Source organism: Rousettus aegyptiacus, unplaced genomic scaffold (genome assembly GCF_014176215.1).
Source record: "Rousettus aegyptiacus isolate mRouAeg1 unplaced genomic scaffold, mRouAeg1.p scaffold_m13_p_14, whole genome shotgun sequence".
Classification (NCBI taxonomy): domain Eukaryota; kingdom Metazoa; phylum Chordata; class Mammalia; order Chiroptera; family Pteropodidae; genus Rousettus; species Rousettus aegyptiacus.
Window position 1 is genome coordinate 60,515,454 of NW_023416289.1, and position 18,331 is coordinate 60,533,784.

At 69.1% G+C, this 18,331-nt stretch overlaps 1 protein-coding gene across 1 annotated transcript in view; it reads left to right on the forward strand.

The window, feature by feature from the left end:
- Window positions 1-889: 889 nt before the first annotated feature.
- KLF13 (Kruppel like factor 13) overlaps window positions 890-18,331 on the forward strand; it is a 33,887-nt gene continuing 16,445 nt past the window's right edge. The window contains exon 1 of the mRNA XM_016154878.2: window positions 890-1,841. Coding sequence (XP_016010364.2) covers window positions 1,265-1,841 — 577 coding nt within the window. The 5' untranslated portion in view covers window positions 890-1,264. The remainder of the gene's footprint in view (window positions 1,842-18,331) is intronic.

Consider the following 18,331-nt stretch of genomic DNA (forward strand, 5'->3'; position numbering starts at 1 on the left):
GCAAGCACGGGACGGCGGTGGGCGCGACGTCCACGCAGCCAGGGAGCCCGCCAGCCCGGGGCCTCTCCGATTCCGGCCGCCGCGGGTCCCCAGCCGCCCGGGGCCAGTCGGGGAGCTCGCGGTGCTTCCCACGGGAGCGGCCCCGCCCCAGCCGTGACCCCGCTTCCGGCCGAGCGGCGCCGAGGGCCGGGAGCGCAGCAGGGAAAGACCGTGAGGGGCCAGCGGCCTGAGTCCGGGGCGCGGCCGCCCCGGAGCCTGACTGTGTGGGCGCGGCCGACAGTCCCGCGCCCGGCCGGAGCGGACACGCCTCCTCGCGGCGCAAACCTCGCTCGCGGGGGCAAAGAGAAGCGGAGGCGAGCCCCGCCGAAGCGCACCCACCCCGGCGGCTGCGGGCCCAGCGGAGGGTACAAAGGGGCGCCCTCCCTCGCCCGCGCTCGCCTCCACACCGGGGCGCAAGGCTGTCACTGTACAAAGGTCTGGCAGGAAAATGCCCAGCAGGGACCCCGCGGTGGGGGAGGGCGCCGAGCGGCCCCGCCCCGGCCCGCCGCCTTCGGACGACGTGCGTCCTCGTGCCCGACTCGCTCGGCTCCCATTTCCGCCCCGCCTCCCGCGGGCCACAGGGCACGCCCATTGGCGCGCGCGGGACCGGGCCGAGTACGCCTCTCCTGAGGTCCGGATTGGTCCGGCCGCGCACCCACGGACCAATGGCGCCTGGCCCACGCCCCCTCCCCAAGCGCGGGCGCGCGGCCGCGCCATCCTGCCGGCGCGCGCCCCGGGGTCCCCGCCCCCTCCGCGCGCGCAGCTCCGCGCGGCCGCCGCCGCCTGTAACCTGCGCCGCCAGGATGTGGCTGGGGGCTGACGTCGGGTCCAGATGTGGCCCCGGCCCCGCCCACCCCCGGGCCCGGGCCGCCCACACCGAGCCGCGGCGCGCACGGCTGCTGTCCCGCCTGCCACAATGCACGGCGAGGCTGCGGCCGCGACTCAGCGCGGTCGTCCGTAACGTCGCCGCTCGGCATCCTTAGGGCAGGCCGCCCCTGAGACCCCTCGGGGACCCCATTCGTCCTCACCCTCCCATGCGCTCAGTCTTCGGTGCCCGGCCGAGCGGGCGCCTCGCGGACGCGGAGCCGCGCGGGTGACGGCAGAGGCGGCTGCACGCCCAGCCCAGCCCGCGGAGAGGGCGCGCCGCGCCCCCGCCCCCCGCCCGCTCCCCGGAGGCCGTGGGTGCGGATGCGCCGCTGACGACTCGCCCGCCGGAGCCCGCAGCATGGCAGCCGCCTATGTGGACCACTTCGCCGCCGAGTGCCTCGTGTCCATGTCCAACCGCGCGGTCGTGCACGGGCCGCGGGAGGGGCCGGAGTCCGGACCCGAGGGCGCGGCCACCGCTGTGGCCGCCACGCTGCCCCGCGTCGAGGAGCGCCGCGACGGCAAGGACAGCGCCTCGCTCTTCGTGGTGGCGCGGATCCTAGCGGACCTCAACCAGCAGGCGCCGGCGCCCGCTCCGGCGGAGCGCAGAGAGGGCGCCGCGGCCCGGAAGGCGAGGACCCCCTGCCGCCTGCCGCCCGCGCCGCCCGCGGGCCCCGAGCCCGCCGCCCCCGGCGGGGAAGGAGCCGCAGCCGCGCCCCTCAGCCCCGCGTGGAGCGAGTCCGAGGCGGGGCTGGAGCCCGAGCAGGAGCCGGGGCCCGCGGGGAGCGGCGAGCCCGGCCTCAGACAAAGGGGCCGGCGGGGCCGAAGTCGCGCCGACCTCGAGTCCCCGCAGAGAAAGCACAAGTGCCACTACGCGGGCTGCGAGAAAGTTTACGGGAAATCCTCGCACCTCAAGGCGCACCTGAGAACTCACACAGGTCAGTGGGGCGGCCGGGGCGCCCCGGGCGCGCGGGCCGGGGTCAATGCCAGCCGCCGGGCCACGCCCCCGGAGCCGCCCGCGGGGCGCCAGAGCGGTCGGGTCGGGAACGGTCGGGGCCTCGCCCCTTCCCCCGCCACTCGGTCCTGCGGTCGGCCCCGCGCGAGGCGGGTCCCGGCGCTCGGAGCCGGCGCCCGCCAGGCGACCGCGCCCCCGCCGGGCACGCCCCCTCCCCGGGCGCGCTCGGGCGGGGCCGCGGGGGCGGATGTCGTCATCTGGGTCGGGGGCGGGGACCCCGCCCAGGCCCGGGGGGCGGCGCGGGCAGGTGCGGGCGAGTTGGGTGAGGGCCCCGGGGGCCGATCGGGGAGCCGCGTGGCCGGGGTACCCGGGAGCTGCGTGGGACGGGGTGGCCTTGCCCCGCCCCTCCCCCGCCGGCCGGTCGCGCGCTCGGAGGGGCGGGCCCGGCCCGGGCGCGCGGCGGGCGAAGTTCACGCGGGGACAGGGCTCCCTCCAGCCAGTCGCCACATTCTTTGCTCTCCTCTTCCTGTAATTTTTCCAGCACTCTAAGGTTTAATTTGTCGAAACCAGAGCCAGAGGCAGGCACGCGGGGGGCGGTCCGGGTTCCCCGTCCGCCGCTCTTTGTGGGGGCCCCGCCCATCCGGCCGGCGGGGGCGCGCCCGACCCCTGGGGCTCTGCGGTGGGGCGGCGCTTTCTCCAGAAAGGAGCGCCCCGCCCGCCGCCCGCGGGTCCGCGCCGCCCTCCTCCCGGCCCCGCGCTCACCTGCCGCGGGCCGGATGCGGGCACCGGGCACCGGGCACCTGCACGGGGGTGGGCGGCCGGCGCCGGCAGTCTGGGGACCGCGCACCGCCGCGCGCCCTCCGACCCCGGGGAAGCACTTCCCATCGCGCGCGCCCGCGACCTGGTAGTTGATGCCTCTGCGGTTAGTGGTGGTTTAAACACCGAAGTGGAAACATTTTAAGGGGTGGCTACCTTCCTCTCCCCGTTCGGTCTAAAGAATCGCGCATCTCCTCTGGGCTCACGCGAACTTCTCGGTGACATCTAACTCTTCCACGTTTGTCGCAAATTCAAAACCTGTGTGTTTATGCCGTTTCCTTGTTACCGAAGGTTTTGCCTTCTCTTTTGTAAAACAGTTCACAAGGTAATTCACAGACTGGTTTAAAAAACTGGAGCGCCTGCAAGACCCTAGAGCTGAAAGGCTGGTTTCTGTCGGAGAAATTGGTCCTGAGCAGGTCCCGGGTCTGCAGGCGTCGAGGGCCGCGGACCTCGGTCTCGTGCTGTGGCGGGCGGTGGGGTCCGGGGCGAAGGCAGGGCCAGTTCTAGGCATTCCGGGTCGGAATTAAGGGCGTGTGGACCCAGACGAGAGGTGGGATTTGCGTAAGGGTGTCGGGTCTTAGGAGCGTCCCTGCAAGGGTGGGTGTGGTCGTGAGGGGAGGGTCGGGGCTAGGTTCGGAGCCCAGTGGACCCCGAGTACGGGGGCGGGGGCCGCGCTTGGGGCGTGGCTGGCGTTGAGGGCGGCTTTGCGGGGCGAGGCCGGTACTGGGCGGGCGGCTTAATGACTGGAAAATCTTTCTGCAGCCAATTTCTCTGTGGCCTCCCACCCAGCAGCACCCGGTGGCTCGGTCTTCGTTGCGGAGGGGCTGGCCGAAGGCGGGGCGGGGCGCCCCTCGTGGGCGGGGCGGGCCTCCGGATCGGCTCCCCACCCCCTCCGGTCCAGGCTCTGTGGGCCCTGAGCCGGCCTCTCGGCTAGAGGGTTGGGGCAGGGTCCCCGGGGAGCCTGGAAAGCCAAGGTGGGCAGACGAGGAGGTAACCCACACTCTGCCTGAGGGGCGCTACGTCTATTATTAGTGGGGGGAGCCGTGTGGGCAGAAGCTCAAGGCGCCAGCTATAGGGACTTCCCTGGAGGCCCTTGGAAATGCAGGGTCCCAGGTCCCGGGTACCGACCTTGGCCGCGCATTGCGGTTTAAGTGGTGCCAGGTGAAACTTTCTGAATCGAGAGGCTGCTTCTGATCAGGGCACCGCCGGAAGTGGCCGCGCGCCCCCGGCCCGCAGCGTCCGTAGCGCAGACAGGCCGCGCTGGAAGGCGCGCGGGGCAGGCCCTGAGTCTGCGGTGGCTCCGTGGCTTAGGTCCTGCGGGGCCTTCTGTTCCTCTGGGGACCCCAGCTCCTGCAATCCAGTGGCGGGGTGAATATCAAGGCCCTTTACCAAGAAGCCAGTTGGCAGCTTGCTCTTCTGGCTGTGACCGGAGCCGGTGTGCAGACCTCCGGGCAGTGTCTCCCCTGACATGGGAAGTCGGGGAATCCAAGGGGGAAGTGTAGGGGTCAGCTTTGACTCTGGGGGAACCTGGCCTTCCCCCGGCTCTGCTCTGACACCCCCAATACCTGAACAGGCGTACGCGAAGAGCTCCCTGCCCTGGCCAGCTGGGGGGCAGTATGTCCACCCGCGGTAGCCGTCGGTACTGGTAACCCTGTCGCATTTATGGTTGAGGGAGCAAACACAGTGACAAAACAAACACAGGACTTTCTCGGTCACCCAGGCCACTTCCTACAGGCTCGATCCCGGCCTCCCAGCCCAGACTTGGGGTCCCGCGCAGACCACCTCTGGGGAGGTCCTAGGGCCAGGGGCAGAGTTTCTTGCAGGCTGAAGGGCTTTGGTGTGAAGATTCAGGACTTGCAGAAGGAACGCCCCTCCCCCCAGCCCTCCCCCACGTCTGGGTGGGGGATGGGGAGGGCTGCTCGGTGGGCCTCCAGGGGAGTGGCCACCCAGTCCTTCATGTCATAGATGCCCCAAATACATTTTACACGTGTGTCCCCACAAAAAGTTGTTCTCAGAACGCCTCTGTGCCCTGTCTAGTCCCCAGACTCCTCACACTGCCCACCTCAGTGGGTCCGGGGGCCTGGCTGGAGAAGCGGGCACTGTGCTGTGCGTGGCCCCTCCCTCCCAAGTCCTGGTCACCTGCCCTGTTTGGGGCGGGTGGGCAGTGGGAAGGAGGGTAAGACTGCATTCTCTCCATTTCCCATCATAGTTTGGGCGGGGTTACTCTGAAATTTATCTTTACCCACCAAACAAGTGTTCGGTGGAGCAGGAGAGATGACTGGGGGCCAGGGTATCGCGGTCCCCCACCCCAGGCGCAGCTGGAAGGACCCCTTGCAGGTGACCTGGCTGCAGTGGCCTTGGGAAGGTGGCCTGTCGGGGTGAGTGGCAGGGATGGCTCTCTCTGGGCAGAGCGGGCCAGCCGAGGGCAGGCCCTTTGCCTGGGGCATGGCCAGCCAGGCCTACGCGGCCCTGCCCCCACCCTCAGCCTCGGGCACAGAGCTCCTGCTTGTGAAACTTCAGCCCGTGCAGAAGGGCGGGGACCCACTGCAGGCCCTCCCCTCCCCCAGCAGGCCACCTCGCCCCTGATGGCGCCTCTTCCTCAGCCTGTGACGGGCGTGCATGACTGCATGCGTGTGCACTCACATGGGTGTGTACGCAGCACACGCGTAGGGTCCCGGCAGACACAGTCAGCCTCAGGCTGCCGTCCGTCCGCCCGCACGTGTGCGGAACACAGCGTCTCCATTCTTCCTGGCTGCGTGGTGCTCCCCAGGTGGCTCTGTGAGCGAGACCGCTCAGCCTCGCGCCTGCGGGAAGGACGGCCACCGTGCCTGCGTCTTGCAGCCGTGGCCGTGGGCCCCAGCGTGTGTGCGGGTGACGGCCGCAGGCGGCGTTCGAGCCCGCCCTAACAGACGCGCTGTTTTTGGAGGAACCGGGCCTTGTCCCCCACCCCCACCCCGAGGTTCCTGCTGTGCTGCCGGCTACCTTTTTTTTTTTTTAAACCCCTCCCAGTTCTCCTTCTGCATGTGAGAGCACCGCAGAGAGCGTGTTTAAAACGCCACCAGCAAAGCCGCTGGGTCTCACGCCTCGCGGCCCGCGCTGCTGCCGGGTGCCGGGCTCACCGGGCCCGGGCGACCCCGCAGCCCTGCGGCGTGGGCGCGGCCCCGCCTGGTGCTCTGTGCTCCCCTCCCCCCTCTGGCTGGACGAGGCCTGGGGATGCGGGGTGGGGAGTCGCATGTGGGGGGCTCCAGATCTCAGGGATGCAGCAGAGGCTGGGGCTTCGCCCTCCGGAGCGGGCGCCCTGAAGTCCTCAGTGCGGCGGCTCAGGTCCTGCGGCTCTAACTTCATCCGGAGCCTGCCCAGTTGTCTGGTTCCAGGTGACACAAATGAGACGCCAGTGGCAAGCTCCAGGCTCAGGAGCTCAAAGCAGGGGAGGGGCGGGGCCCGCAGTGTCACCATCACCACGCATGCATGTGTGCATTTCACGGGCGCAGGCGTGTGCGCATGTGCGTGGGTGCCTGTGTGTGTGTATGCATGTGCCCACGTGTGCGCGTGTGTGTCGAACTACATAACTGACGAGACCCCGCAAACCCGTCGCAGGGCGCCGTGACGAGGGCGCTGAGCTCGTCACCCCGAGGCCCGCTCCCTGAAGCTGCTGACTCCTGATGCCCGCTTGCGGTGGCGAGGGGGGGTGCTGGCAAAGCGTTGGGCCTGTGTGCGCCTTAACGAGGAGTTAAAATCGTGTTCGAAATGAAAACATGCAGAACGGTGCGCTGGGCCCTCACAGTGGCATGTCGCGGGGCTGGCGTGGCTCTGTCGGGAGGTTTCCTGTCTCCGCCAGGACCCCGTGCAATGGGGCCCATTCTCATGATCAGTTTTCAAAGGTCAGTAGGGCTCAGATGGGTCAACAGGCCCAGGGTCACCCAGCACGTGGCGGGGGCGGGGGGCTGGGCTTCTGCCCGGCGGCCGCGCCTCTGAGTGTGGAAGTGCCCACTGTGCCCACCGCCTGGACCTGCCTGGACCTGCGTTCCAGGTGAGGACAGGTGCACAGGCCTCACGGTGTTGGAAACCTGCACGTCCCCAGCCACGGTGGCACGGAGACCGTGCCGTGACCTCCCGCGTGCTTCCCTCCGTGGTTTGCTAGTCGATATCTCGTCTCACGTGTTTTGTCCTTTCCTCCCTCCGTCCCCCCTACTCAGTGTGCGTCCCCCTTCCCGGCCCCCCCTTGCTCTTTAAGTGTGGCATGTAACCTCAAGCACGGTCCAGACTTAGCCTTCCTAACGGTCCCCAGGCCGTGCGGGCCCCGGGGCGCAGCCCGTCACACCTCGTGCTCGGCCGTCCTGGCCCCCCTCCTCTTTGTCCAGAATGGCCCCCATCTTTGGAACGGCCCCCCCTCTTTGGTTGCATTGGCGTGTTAGGGACGAGGTGGTTGTCTTGGAGGAAAGCCCACGGTCTGTATTGGCCTGATGCTTTTGTCACGATTGGATCGCATTTTAAACAGTTTTTGGTCAAAAACGCGACGTGGCGGTGGGCGCGTCCCCGCCCCGCGGCGGGGAGGCGCGCGTGACGTCACGCGGTCCCGTTGCCGGGTCACGTGGTTGAGGTGGCGTCTGCCAGGTTTCTCCAGTGTAAAGAGACGTTCTCTTCGTGATAGTCAACGAGAAACTTGCGGGGTGACGCTCGGGGGCTGTGGCTCTCTGGAGGGCCTGGTGCCGTGCTCGACAGGTATGGCGTCTGTCCTGTGCCTGGTCACCGCCCGACCGGCGGGCCGGCCCGGCGACCTCTTCCGCCTCCGCTGACTGGACAGGGGCTGGGTTTTCTGGCTTTGCTGCCGGAACTCAGGGCGGCTCGGCCGAGTCTTAGGTGTTCCCTTCCCCAGACAAACCAGTCACCCTAGCTTTAAACGAAGACGTCTCCCATGGGGGTCAGGGGCGCGTTCTTGGTCAGCCTGGGCGGGCCTGAAGGTCGCGGTGGGTCTCCACACGCTTTCCGGAAAAAGCCCCACGTCGGCCTGAGCCCGCACAGCCGAGCCTGTTTTCTCGGAAGTGAACTTGAGAGGAGGGCTCTCCACGGCTCGGCGGCTCAGAAGTGGCTGCCGCGGCCCTCAGGGTAGGAACGTGGATGCCATGGCCACCGCTCAGGGTCACCGCGACGGAGGCTCAGCTGTTAACGTCTTATGCTCTGGCAGTGGTTTGACACTAGGCACTTCGTGTGAGGCAATTTGTCACCCAACCCAAAGCTCTGCTCCCGAATGCACATGCACGCAGTGCGTACACACAGGCACACGCACACACATGCACATGTACGAACACACATGTACACACACATGCACACGAACACACACGTGGTGTCCTGGCCATTGCTGTGGCTGAACTGAGCACCCGGACCTGGGTAGGTTTACGTGGACCCACTAGCCTGGGTCACTTGCTCCCTTTCAGGGCTCAGGGTCACCTGTGCCCGGCCCCGGCACCTGCTGAGCATAGGCTTCCGAGAAGCACCAGGTCCCCGGCTGCCCTCGCTCCTGTCAGTGCTGGGCTCTGGCCTGTCCCCTGGCCTGGCCGCTCCTGGCCAGGCGGGGTCAGTGCCACTGGCCGTGGCCGTTCGGTCGTGGTGGGCGGCCTTGACCAGTCCGTGGTTCTCCCCAGCGCTGCTGTGTGCAGACAGGGCAGAGGCCGCGTGCTGCGGGCTCTCACTTTGGGGTGCGCCTGTCGTGGGGGGAGGTCTGTTGATTGTTCTCCTTTCTGAAGTTCATCACACAGAAACGCTCACTGACCAGGAACTTGGCTGCATTCCGTGGCCACTGGCCAGTCTGTCCCAAGGTGACCTGTTTGGAAATGCGCTGAGGCCTGACGCCACAGATTAACCGTGCCCGCGTGGCCGGGGGACCGTGGTTCCCTGGGGGCGTCAGGAAGCGCTCTGTGCAGAGGGGCCTGGATTAAAAACCACGTGGCCGACAGCGTGTGGCCCAGTGCCCGTGCTGGGCACCTGTCTCCGACGGAGCCTCTGACGCTGGTGTCCTGGCCGGCGACTGTCCCCTGCAAACACGGGCCAGTCGGAAGGGAGTTCGGACACGGGATGGAGCGAAGCGGGTTCAGAGGAGCCCGGGGGGCTTCCTGGCCCCCGCCCAGGGCCACTGGGCAGACGTAGCGGGTTCGGGCGGCCAGGCGATGGGGGGCAGCCAGGCGCGCGGCCCAGGGCCCAGGGCGGGGCGTCCGCACAGGGGGGTGACGCAGACCCGAGCTCGTCCTCCAGCTGTCCCGCTCGTCTCTGGTTCTCTCTCATCGTGTCCGTGGTCACGAAGAAAGCGGAGAGAGAGGCGGGTTTGGGGCCAGCGGACGGAGCTCCAGTTCTCGGGGGGTCCGCGGGGAGGTGTTGGGAAACAGAGGAAGTAGGGAGGCGGCTGCAGCCTCAGAGCTTGGCCCTTTGGGGGGCGGGGCGGGCAGGGCCCAGGGGCCAGGCGCGTCCTTGGCGCTGGCCTCTGTTTTGCCTGGCTGTCGGCTAGGCGAGTTGCTCAAAACTGTGTCTGGGATCAGAGGGCGGGCCTAGGGCCGGGGGGCCGGCCCCGTGGGTCCTCCCCAGGCGTCTGAGCAGTGACAAACCCCAACACGGTTTCTCCGAAGAAGGGACGATAACCGCACACGGGTTAGAGTCGCCGCCGATGCTCGAGGAAGCTGCGTGACACGTGGCCGGCAGCCTGGCCACTTAGCGGGCCGCCTGGGCTCCAGGCCTCTGCTTCCCGGGACTCGCTGCCCACTGCGCCCCCGGCCGGCCACCGCGCCACCCACGTCTCCGCCCCAGGCCTGTCCCCCGGGCAGGCCAAGTGGCCCGAGGCGGCGGGGAGGGCCTGAGGCCGTGTGGACGGACGCCCGTCGCAGGGCCTGAGGCCGTGTGGACGGACGCCCGTCGCAGGGCCTGAGGCTGTGTGGACGGACGCCCATCGCAGGGCCCCCGTGCGTCACCGAGGTCTCGCCCACGCCCCGCGTCCCCCGGCAGCCGCAGCCGAGGGCGGGTTTCCCGCTGCTGCTTCATCTGCTGCCGCTTTTTGTCACCTCGCTCGGTGGCAGCCCGAGAGGAGCTGGCAGGACTCTGGCTTCCTGGTGTCTTTTCTGGAGGGTCCCCTCTGGCCAGCCGGCCGGCCGGCAGGGCAAACCGTGTTTTCTAAAATTACCCTGTCGCTCGGACTCAGGCACTGAGGGTCCCCTGGGTGCGCCCGAGGGCTCTGCAGGGTGCTGTCTTTGTCCCACAGTGCCCTCCTTGGTGGGGCGGGGGGTCTGGCCGATGCGTGCCGGCCACCCTGGGCGTCACACCGCCATGATGCTGAGCGCAGAGGTGGCGTCCTGAGGTACGGTCAGGCCTGGGGTCTTGCGGGGCGTTCAGCCTGGGCTTCGTACGCATTCTGGTTGGAAGCCACGGCGCTCTGTGTGTCAGGGACAGTGTGCATCGTTCTTGAGCACCGGTCAGCCTGCGAAATGCGGCGACCTGGCCCCCGTCTGCCTCGTCTCTGGGTTCCGAGCGGAGCGTTCGAACGCCTGCCTCTCGCACGCTCAGCGCTGCACGCGGCCTCAGGAGACGGGCACTCGTGCGTGTGTGCGTCATGGGCAGCGTGTGCATGCGTGCGTGCTGCGGATACGTGTGTGCACGTGTCCGTGGCTGCATACATGTGCGTGTGTGTGCACGTGGCCAGCCATACGCGGAGGCTCAGGACGCTTGTCCCTTTGGAAGGCAGCCACCCCACCGCGAGGCAGCTGGCCAGGCGGCTGGGGCTGTGGCCGGGACGTTCGCTTCTGCACCCCCGGCGGCCGTGTCACTCGGGGCGTGGCTGACGGCCTGCGAGGGCTCAGGGCAGGGGCGGCGTGTGAGGCGGCGCTGGCCTTCAGGTGCAGCGTGGACGCTGGAGCCCAGCGGGGCGGGACACAGTCCTGGTGGCCAGGCGGGTCCCCTCATCCCGTGCTGTCCTACACGGGGCCTGCAGCGGGAGTGGACGGGTGTGGACGGGTGGAGGCTGGGGACAGGTCAGGCTCAGCCCCTGGCCGCCAGCGGAGGGTCCAACCCAGTGCCCCTCTCTCCCCCCGCGCCCCCTGGGGTTTGGTCCTCACCCCTGAGATCTAATGACACTTTTAACCCGCCTTCAGGGTTTTCCAGCCCTTGGGCCTGGTGAGCTGAGGGTGCTGGTGCTGGGGCGCAGGGCAGGGGGCGGGGGGCGGTGACCGTGACGACACGTCCCGCTCAGGCTGGGACCCAGGTGGTGGCTGTGGCTTTCTCCTCTGAGGACACCGCCTTCCCCGGGCTGCTGCAGGGCCCCGCAGAGCAGAGCCGTAAACACCGCGTCTCCCAGGAAGCCGACGAGCGGGGCCCCGGCGCCCACGGCAGAGAAGCTCCCGTTGTCTCGAGCCGCCAGGATGGGGCTGTTTTCATTTTTTAAAAACAAGCCAGAGCGTCGAAGATCCCAAAACGCCTGACCCAGTTCCTACGGTTTCTTAATAAACATTTACGGTCCCCGTAGGAAGGACACGCCTTCCGGTGATTCATTGACTTTTTGTCTTGCGCTGTGGTGCGGTGGGGGAAACAGCGCAGAGGGCCCCTCCGCTGACCGCTGGCAGCAGGCCGGAGCCCCGGCGTGGACGCCGCGCCAGGATCGGAGTGGCGTGAGGCTGTGTCCCGTGGGCAGTGTGGGGGACACGCCTCTCGTCCTGGGGCTCGGACCCCCGGGGCTGGAGCTTCCAGCTCTCCCGGGAAGGAGGCCAAGTTCACGCTCAGTGCCAGGTGCTGCTTGGGCACCTGCTGTTAAACCGTGACTGCCCGTGCAGGTGGCGGGGGCTGGACGTGCCCTCGGCCTCCTGCCCCTCCCGCCGGCTGGCCCGGCGGGAGCCCCCGCGAGGGGTCCAGGCCCGCCGCGTGCGTGTGTCCGTGTGCGTTTAACCTGCACGTTCACACGCAGCCCTTGCCTTTCCCCTGGGGCGTCTCTGCTCCTCCACCTGTAAATTACCAGGTGGAGTCACCCGCCCCAGCCGGAGGAGGCAGGGGACGGTGCGAGGAGGCTGGTGTGAGGGCCGTCGCCGTCAGCAGCGCTGGTACAGCTGGGCCTGGCCGGGGTCCCGTCTCCCTCGTGGGTGTGCCGGGGGCGGGGCCGCGTCCTGGGCCCTGCGTCCACGCCTGTGGCAGGGGCTGGCGTGGTCGTCGAGCCGGCAGGGCCGGCCCCCCCAGCCCTGAGGGACCCGCCCACGCTCTCCGCGTGTGTCCTGCGGTGAGTCCCTGCTGTCACTTGCTCACAGGCTGCACCTCCAGTTCTTCCAGGCCCCCCGCCAGGCACTGGGCAGCCGCCTCGTCACCCCGCCTCCTTCAGAAGGGACCCTCCCCAGGATGTGTGCAGAATGTGATGTGTGTGTGTGTGTGTGAAGAATTTACTCTTTATGCCGTTGAAGAAACATGCGAACTTGAAAACATGGAAATGGCATTTTAGGTGTTGACAACCCCGACAGCCTCATGGGGGTTTCGCCGGGAGCCCTGCACCAGTGTGACCTTGGCATCCCAGCAGCCCGGCCTGTGGACCTCCAGCCCCGCACCCTACGGGTCCCTGTCCTGGCCACGTGTGTTGGGCTCAAGGAGCCTCCTGCAGGAGCCTCTCTGCCTTCGGCCGTCATCAGAGGAAGGCTTGCCTGCGTTGGGTCATGCGTTGTCCTGGGTGCCGGGGACTCTGGCTGTGAGTGAGGCTGGGTCACGCCTGCCCCGGGTCTCCTGAGCGGCGGGTCAGGGCGTGCTGACCCCGGGGAGGGGGTGTGTGAGCACCTGGAAGCTCAGTGCCGGCCCCTGGGTGCACAGACGTGTCTGCCGCCTTCCCTCTCGAGAAGACACAGTCGGCTGAGAACTGCTTTTCTGAGGCAAGTGCGGGCTCGTGCCCAGGGCCCCAGGGCTGTCCTGTGGCCCCGGGTGTGAGGCGAGCCCCGGGCAGCCTGCCCGGCTGGGCCCCAGCTCCTGCACTCCAGGTCGAGCCTGCTGTGCACCCCGTGTTCGGCCGGCCGTGGGAGGAGGGAGCAGCGGGAGCCGAGGTTCCAGAGCGTCTCGTTGCTATGGAGACTGGCCGCCTGCTGCACACGGGGGTGGTGGCCGTCTCAGGCGAGCCTCAGCTCCTGAGCCCCCGGGGCCAGCCGTGTACCTGGGCAGACGCTGCAGGGGGACGCCCTGGTCCCCAGGCAATCCCAGGTGTGCCCCCCGGCTCTCCTCTGGACGTGAGGAGTCCCGGGGGCCTCAAGGTGACAGGTGGCTGTGCTAGTCCTGCCGGGCGACTTCACCCACACGAAGGACTTTCCGAGTCCAGGTGCCCCCTGGGCGGGACTTCCGGAAGCCTGTGTCCTCGGGGGAGGGGCCCCCCCAGGGAGGCCCAGGCGTCGCAGTGGGGTTCCTGACAGGTGGCCCCGTCACCCGAGACCGGCAGCTTGCTCAGCGGCCCCGTGTGCCTGCTGTCACGGCGTCCTCGCCGTCGGCAGCCTGGGATGGCTCAGGCCGGGCCATGGCTCTTCCCATGGTCCCCGGGGGTCAGGGGGGCGGGGCTCCTCCAGTTTCAGCCCGCATGTCCGCAGCAGCCTCGGCTCTGGAGCTCTGGGCTGTCTGGGGGCGGCACCCCCTCTTTGGGGCAGCTGCTCTGCCTGCAGATAGGGGAGTGGGTCCCTCTGAGGATGCGCGGCAGCTTCCTGGGGCCGCCGGTCAGCCGTCGGACACCCCGACTTTCTGCTCACTGCGCGTCCCCGCCTGGCGCGCTCAGCATCAGAAGTTTCCTGTGTGGCCTCGGGTGACACCGGGCGAGGCTGGCCCCCTTTTCTCTCCCCTGGCACCCGGTGGCGCCACAGGACGATTGTGAATGGCAGTGCGAGGTCCCCACAGCGTCCCTCAGACACAGGAGGCACCGAGGCCGGTGCGGCCCTGAGCCCAGGCCCTGGGGTTCTGAGCAGGTGACCCTTTCCTGCTCCCACGGGTTGGCGTGAGAGGCGCCCGCCGGCCCCGGTGCGCCACTCACCTGTGCAGTCATCCCTGCCACACCTGCCCACCCGTCCCTGCCACACCTGTCCACTCGTCCTTGCTAGTTCAGCCTGTCCTGTCCACGCATCCTAGTCAGGCTGGTGATGGCCACATCCGCTGTCCTTCAGACACCCCCGCACCCTCACAGGTACCGGGGAGACCGATTCTAGGGAGCACACCTGCGTGGAGCAGGCCAGGGGGCCCCGGCAGTGTCCAGACTCTGTGGGGACCAGAGCAGGAAGGCGCTTCGTCCGGCGGGTCACCCCAGTAGGTCTGCGCGCGCACACACACACACACACACACACACCCTGTGCTGGTAGCACCCGGGGCCGCAGTAGTGCCCGTCGGGGTTCCTGGGCGTGGCCCCCGGGTCTGCGGCCCCCCCGCCACAGAAGGTGGAGAGGTGGCGCCTCCCGAGGGCTGGAGGCTGCCCCAGGACGGCCCCATGCCCAGGCGCAGAGTCGGGGTGTCGGTCCGGGCTCCAGGTCGGCTGGGGGAGGCCCGACTCTGCCTCCGGAGATGCGCCTCGTGCTCCCCGGGTGTGTGTCCCCGAGTTTCAGGCTGGAGTGCTGCTGCCCAGTGTGACGGTCTGGGGGGACCTTGGGAAGGTGGCTCGTCACGAGTCCTCCACCGGGATCAGAGGCCTCACAAAGGGGGTCCCGGAGGGTGCTCCCCCCACCGTGAAGACACCAGGAGAAGGCGCAGGCGTGGACCGGGGAGAGGACCCCTGCGGGACACCCCGGGCCTGGCCTTCCGCCCTCCGGGCCCGCGAGGAATCCGTGTCTGCGGCTCATCAGACCCCGGGGTTTCGCTAGGGCCTGAGTGACGCCCACGGCCCCCGCCCCTCGGGGCAGGCGCCCAGCAACACGACCCCCGCTCATGCCTCTGCTGCCCCGGAGGAGAGCGGACGCACCCTGATGCCGGCTCTGCAGGGGCACGTCAGAGGGCGGACTTGGCTCGTGGCGTCCCCGGAGCACGTCACGGACCCTCGTGAGTCGGGCCTGGTCTCCTGGTCTGTCACGGAGGAGCCAGAGCAGGTCTTGTGGCCCTGGTCGCACAGCAGTGACAGGTCCACAGCCGGTGACGGTGACGCTGCCGCCCAGGGACGGGGGTCGACAGCAGGGGTCGCCACGGCAGGGCCCTGGGAGGGCTCCGGCCTGGCCTCCCCGCTGGCCGGGGTCCGGCCCGGCCCCAGCGGGGCGTGGGCTGCTTCCCAGCTCTGTCTCCGTTTCCAGTTCCCTTCGTTGCACAAACCACCTCAGGGCCGTGGAAAGCAACCGGCGTCCTCGGCTGACCTCGGCTCCCTGGCCTCGATTGTTCGCCGGTCGCTAATTTTAGCTCCCTGATCCGTCCGCCCTCCCCCTCCCCCGAAGGGAGACACAGGCCCGGAATAGCTGCCAGGGAGGGGGGGCCACGGCGCTTGCGGCCGGAGTTCCCACAGCGCCGGGCGGGGGCGGGGGCGCTGCTGGCCACCCTGCCAGGGCGGGCGGGCACAGGGCCGACGGGGACCCTCTGACCACGGGGCACCGGCGGGCCGAGGAGGAGAGTGGCTCCTTGAGCCGGTTTCTCCTTTTAAGCAGAAACCAGGCTGCGTCTGGGAAAAAACACCCCCACGGCCCTGCCTGGCTCGCCGGCCCCTGGGAATCGGGACTCCCCGGGCTCCAGGACCAAGTGGACATGCGCCGTCCGGGGTCAGCCGTGGCCCTTGGCCGTGGCCATTTCCACCTGGCCTTGAGGACCAGTGCAGGGCCTGCTGGGCGGACTGGGTGGTGAGTCGAGGCTGCCCAAGGGGGGATGGGCAGAGGAGCCGTCCAGTGGTCCCCAAGCTGAGGGCCAGCGAGCGGGCCTGGGAGGGCCAGAGGGGGCCGAAACCCAGCGGGCAGTGGCCTGGGCTGGGCCGAGGCCTCGGTTACGCCCCTCGTCCGGGCAGCCGAGACCCGTTGGGGAAGATGCAGACAGACACTGGGCGACAGGAGCGCGTTGGTGGGGGGAGGCACGTCTGACCGCCCGGCCCCCAGCGCCCTTCCGCCCCGCCCCGGCCGGGTTCAAGGACACCCCAACACCCCATGGTCTTGCCCACATTTCAAAGCAAGCCCGGTGTGTCTGAGGCTCGAGGCGCACTGATTAAACGCGGACTAAAGGAAGCCGGGGCGGACGTCGCCCAGACAGGCCCCCGGAGTCGGGAAGTGGTCCCACCTCACTGTCCCTCGACCCCACATCGGGACGCGCTGGCCGGCAGAGGCCACCCAGGAGCAAGCGGTCGGTCCGTGCTGGATGTTTTGGACACAGGTGTTTGTGAAATCAAAAGCGGTCAAAAGTACTGCTGTTCTCTGGGGGGAGGCGGGTCAAGGGGAGCAGGACAGCCCCCCGTCCACACACCCGGGTGGTGGCTTCCGAGGACGGTGGGGAGTCCCAGATCCTCCGAGGAAGGGCGTGGCCGCCGAGGGCTGTGCCCGCCTCTTTATCAGTCTTAAGTGGCCACAGATGGTGGTGATCTGTTTAAACACTTCGCTAGATGGCACCTGGGGCCTGGGCCAGGTGTGGCCACACCCTCAGCCCCCCAGAGGCAGCTGCCGCCGTCCTGCCTGAGCCGCCGTGAGCTGCGTGCTCCCGGGCCCTCCGCCGATGTTCAGCACCCACGCCGTCTGTTGACTTCCCACGATGGCAGACGAGGAAGGGGCTCCCTGCCACCCCCGCCCTGGCTGAGCGCGGGCCGTGGGGCCGGGCGCGGAGGCTCTCGGGGTGACAGGGACTGAGGAGGCGCTGGCTGCAGTGGCCCAGGTGCCGCACGTGGCTCTTTTCCATAGAATTAACAAGTTGCCTTTTGTGCTCGGTTCTCCCGAAGCTGTCGTCCCTGACTTGTCCCCATGGCTCCCGGCCACGTGGCTGTCTGTCTGCTTCGTGTGGCCAGTGCAGTGTCCGCCATTGGGGGGTCTCCTGTCAACCCCCGATGGCCCCTGAAGGCCAGCTCCTGTGCCCCCCTGCCGTTTGGGCGCCGTCTCCCCGTGCCTCGGCTGCTTGGCGGAGCCTCGGCGGGGCCAGGAGGCCGATTTCGGTGAGGCCTGTGCGTCCGGCAGTGTCTGGTCATGGCTGGCGTTTGACTCGTGCTGGGTGGGTGTCCAGGCAGGTGTCGGGGTCGGAAGGCCACCCCGACCCCCGACCGGTGGCACCTGGCACGCTCGTTCTCCGCAGCTTCCGGGGTGCGGCCCGTGTCCCCGGTGCCGGCCGCTGGCCCTGGGGTGTGGCCGGGGCTCTGGGCCTGGGGCCGGTTCCCGCCTGCGCTCCGGGTCCTCGGGCCCCGGGGTCCCATTGCCTGGAGTCGGAACCGTCGGCCCGGTCCTTCCGTTCACTCGCCTTTTCCCGCCTGTCACCCGGCTCGTCCCCTCGCTCTGGGTCCTGAGGGACGTCCCCAAGGTTCTCTCCCGGCCTGAGGTGCAGACATGTCTTCTGCGTGTCCCCGGCCGTCCGCACCGTGGACGCAGCTCCTGGGCCTCGCGGATGCCGTGTCTCGGACACGGCACAGCTCTGCGTGGTCCCTCCTCCTCCCGTCACGTGGCTTTCACGCCCTCGCGATCGCCTTGCCCACCCTCCGGGCTGGGTCTCACCCGCCCACGTCCGAGGTTCTTCTCAGAGGTCCGAGGGTCGTCGGGGTCTGGGATGCCGCCCGGGCTGGGGTTGGGGGCGGGGTTGGTGTCCCTGGGCGCAGGAGCTCAGCGATCCTGTCCCTGTCAGCGATCCTGGCTGCCACCCTCGCAGAGCCAGGGTGGGGGACAGGGCTGTGGCTGACGGAGCCGTGCAGGAGGACGCCGGGGTCCCTGGCCACCCCCCCTGCCTCCCCCCACACACACACCTGCCCGGACAGCGAGCCGGTCCAGGGCAGGCCTGGGACAGTCAGGGGTCGTCCACAGGCGGGAGGAGACCACAGGGCCTGCTGCTGCTCTGACCTGCGTCCAGGGCCCCCCGCGGCCCCGCCACACCCTCACTGCGGGGGGCTGCCGTGCCCGCGGGGCGCACGTCGTGCTGGCAGCTCGGCCACTCGGCTTCCTCCGCCAGCCTCCACGTGGTGACCATCATCCCTTTCCTTTTGTCCATTAGAACGTCCTTCGTTTTAGAGGCATCTGGGGACGGGAGTGGTCACCCCGCCGTCTGTGCCCCGAGTGAGTCCCTATTTGGCTCCAGGTCCGGTGTGGGAGGTGGGGGAGAGGGGAGAGTAAGATGGGACCGGGCCGTCCAGCCCCCCCACCCCCCCCAGCCAATGTCCTTTTGTTCCCATCCAGTGACGTCGTCCAGGGATTCCAGCCAGGCCGCACACAGCCGTGTTCCCGAAGTGGCGAAGGCAGCGCGGGGGGAGGGGGCGTCTAGGCCCCAGCTGGCGGGTGTCGGCTTCTTCCCTCTGGTTACTGCCCCCCCCACCCCGATGTGGAGGCCCCCGGGGCCCGAGGCACCTTCTCTTTCTGCCCAGTCGCTGTCGGCCCGTGCGCGTGGCCACGCCTGCGCGCCGTGATCACAGGACGTTGCCGCTCCTACGAGACGGGCACCCGCCGCAGGCAGAGGGGGCGTGGGCCCCTCCGCGGCGGCAGGGACCCCATGGCGTCTCCAGAGCTCAGTGGCCGGAGTCCGCTCGCAGGGCCGGCCGTCGCTGCAAGG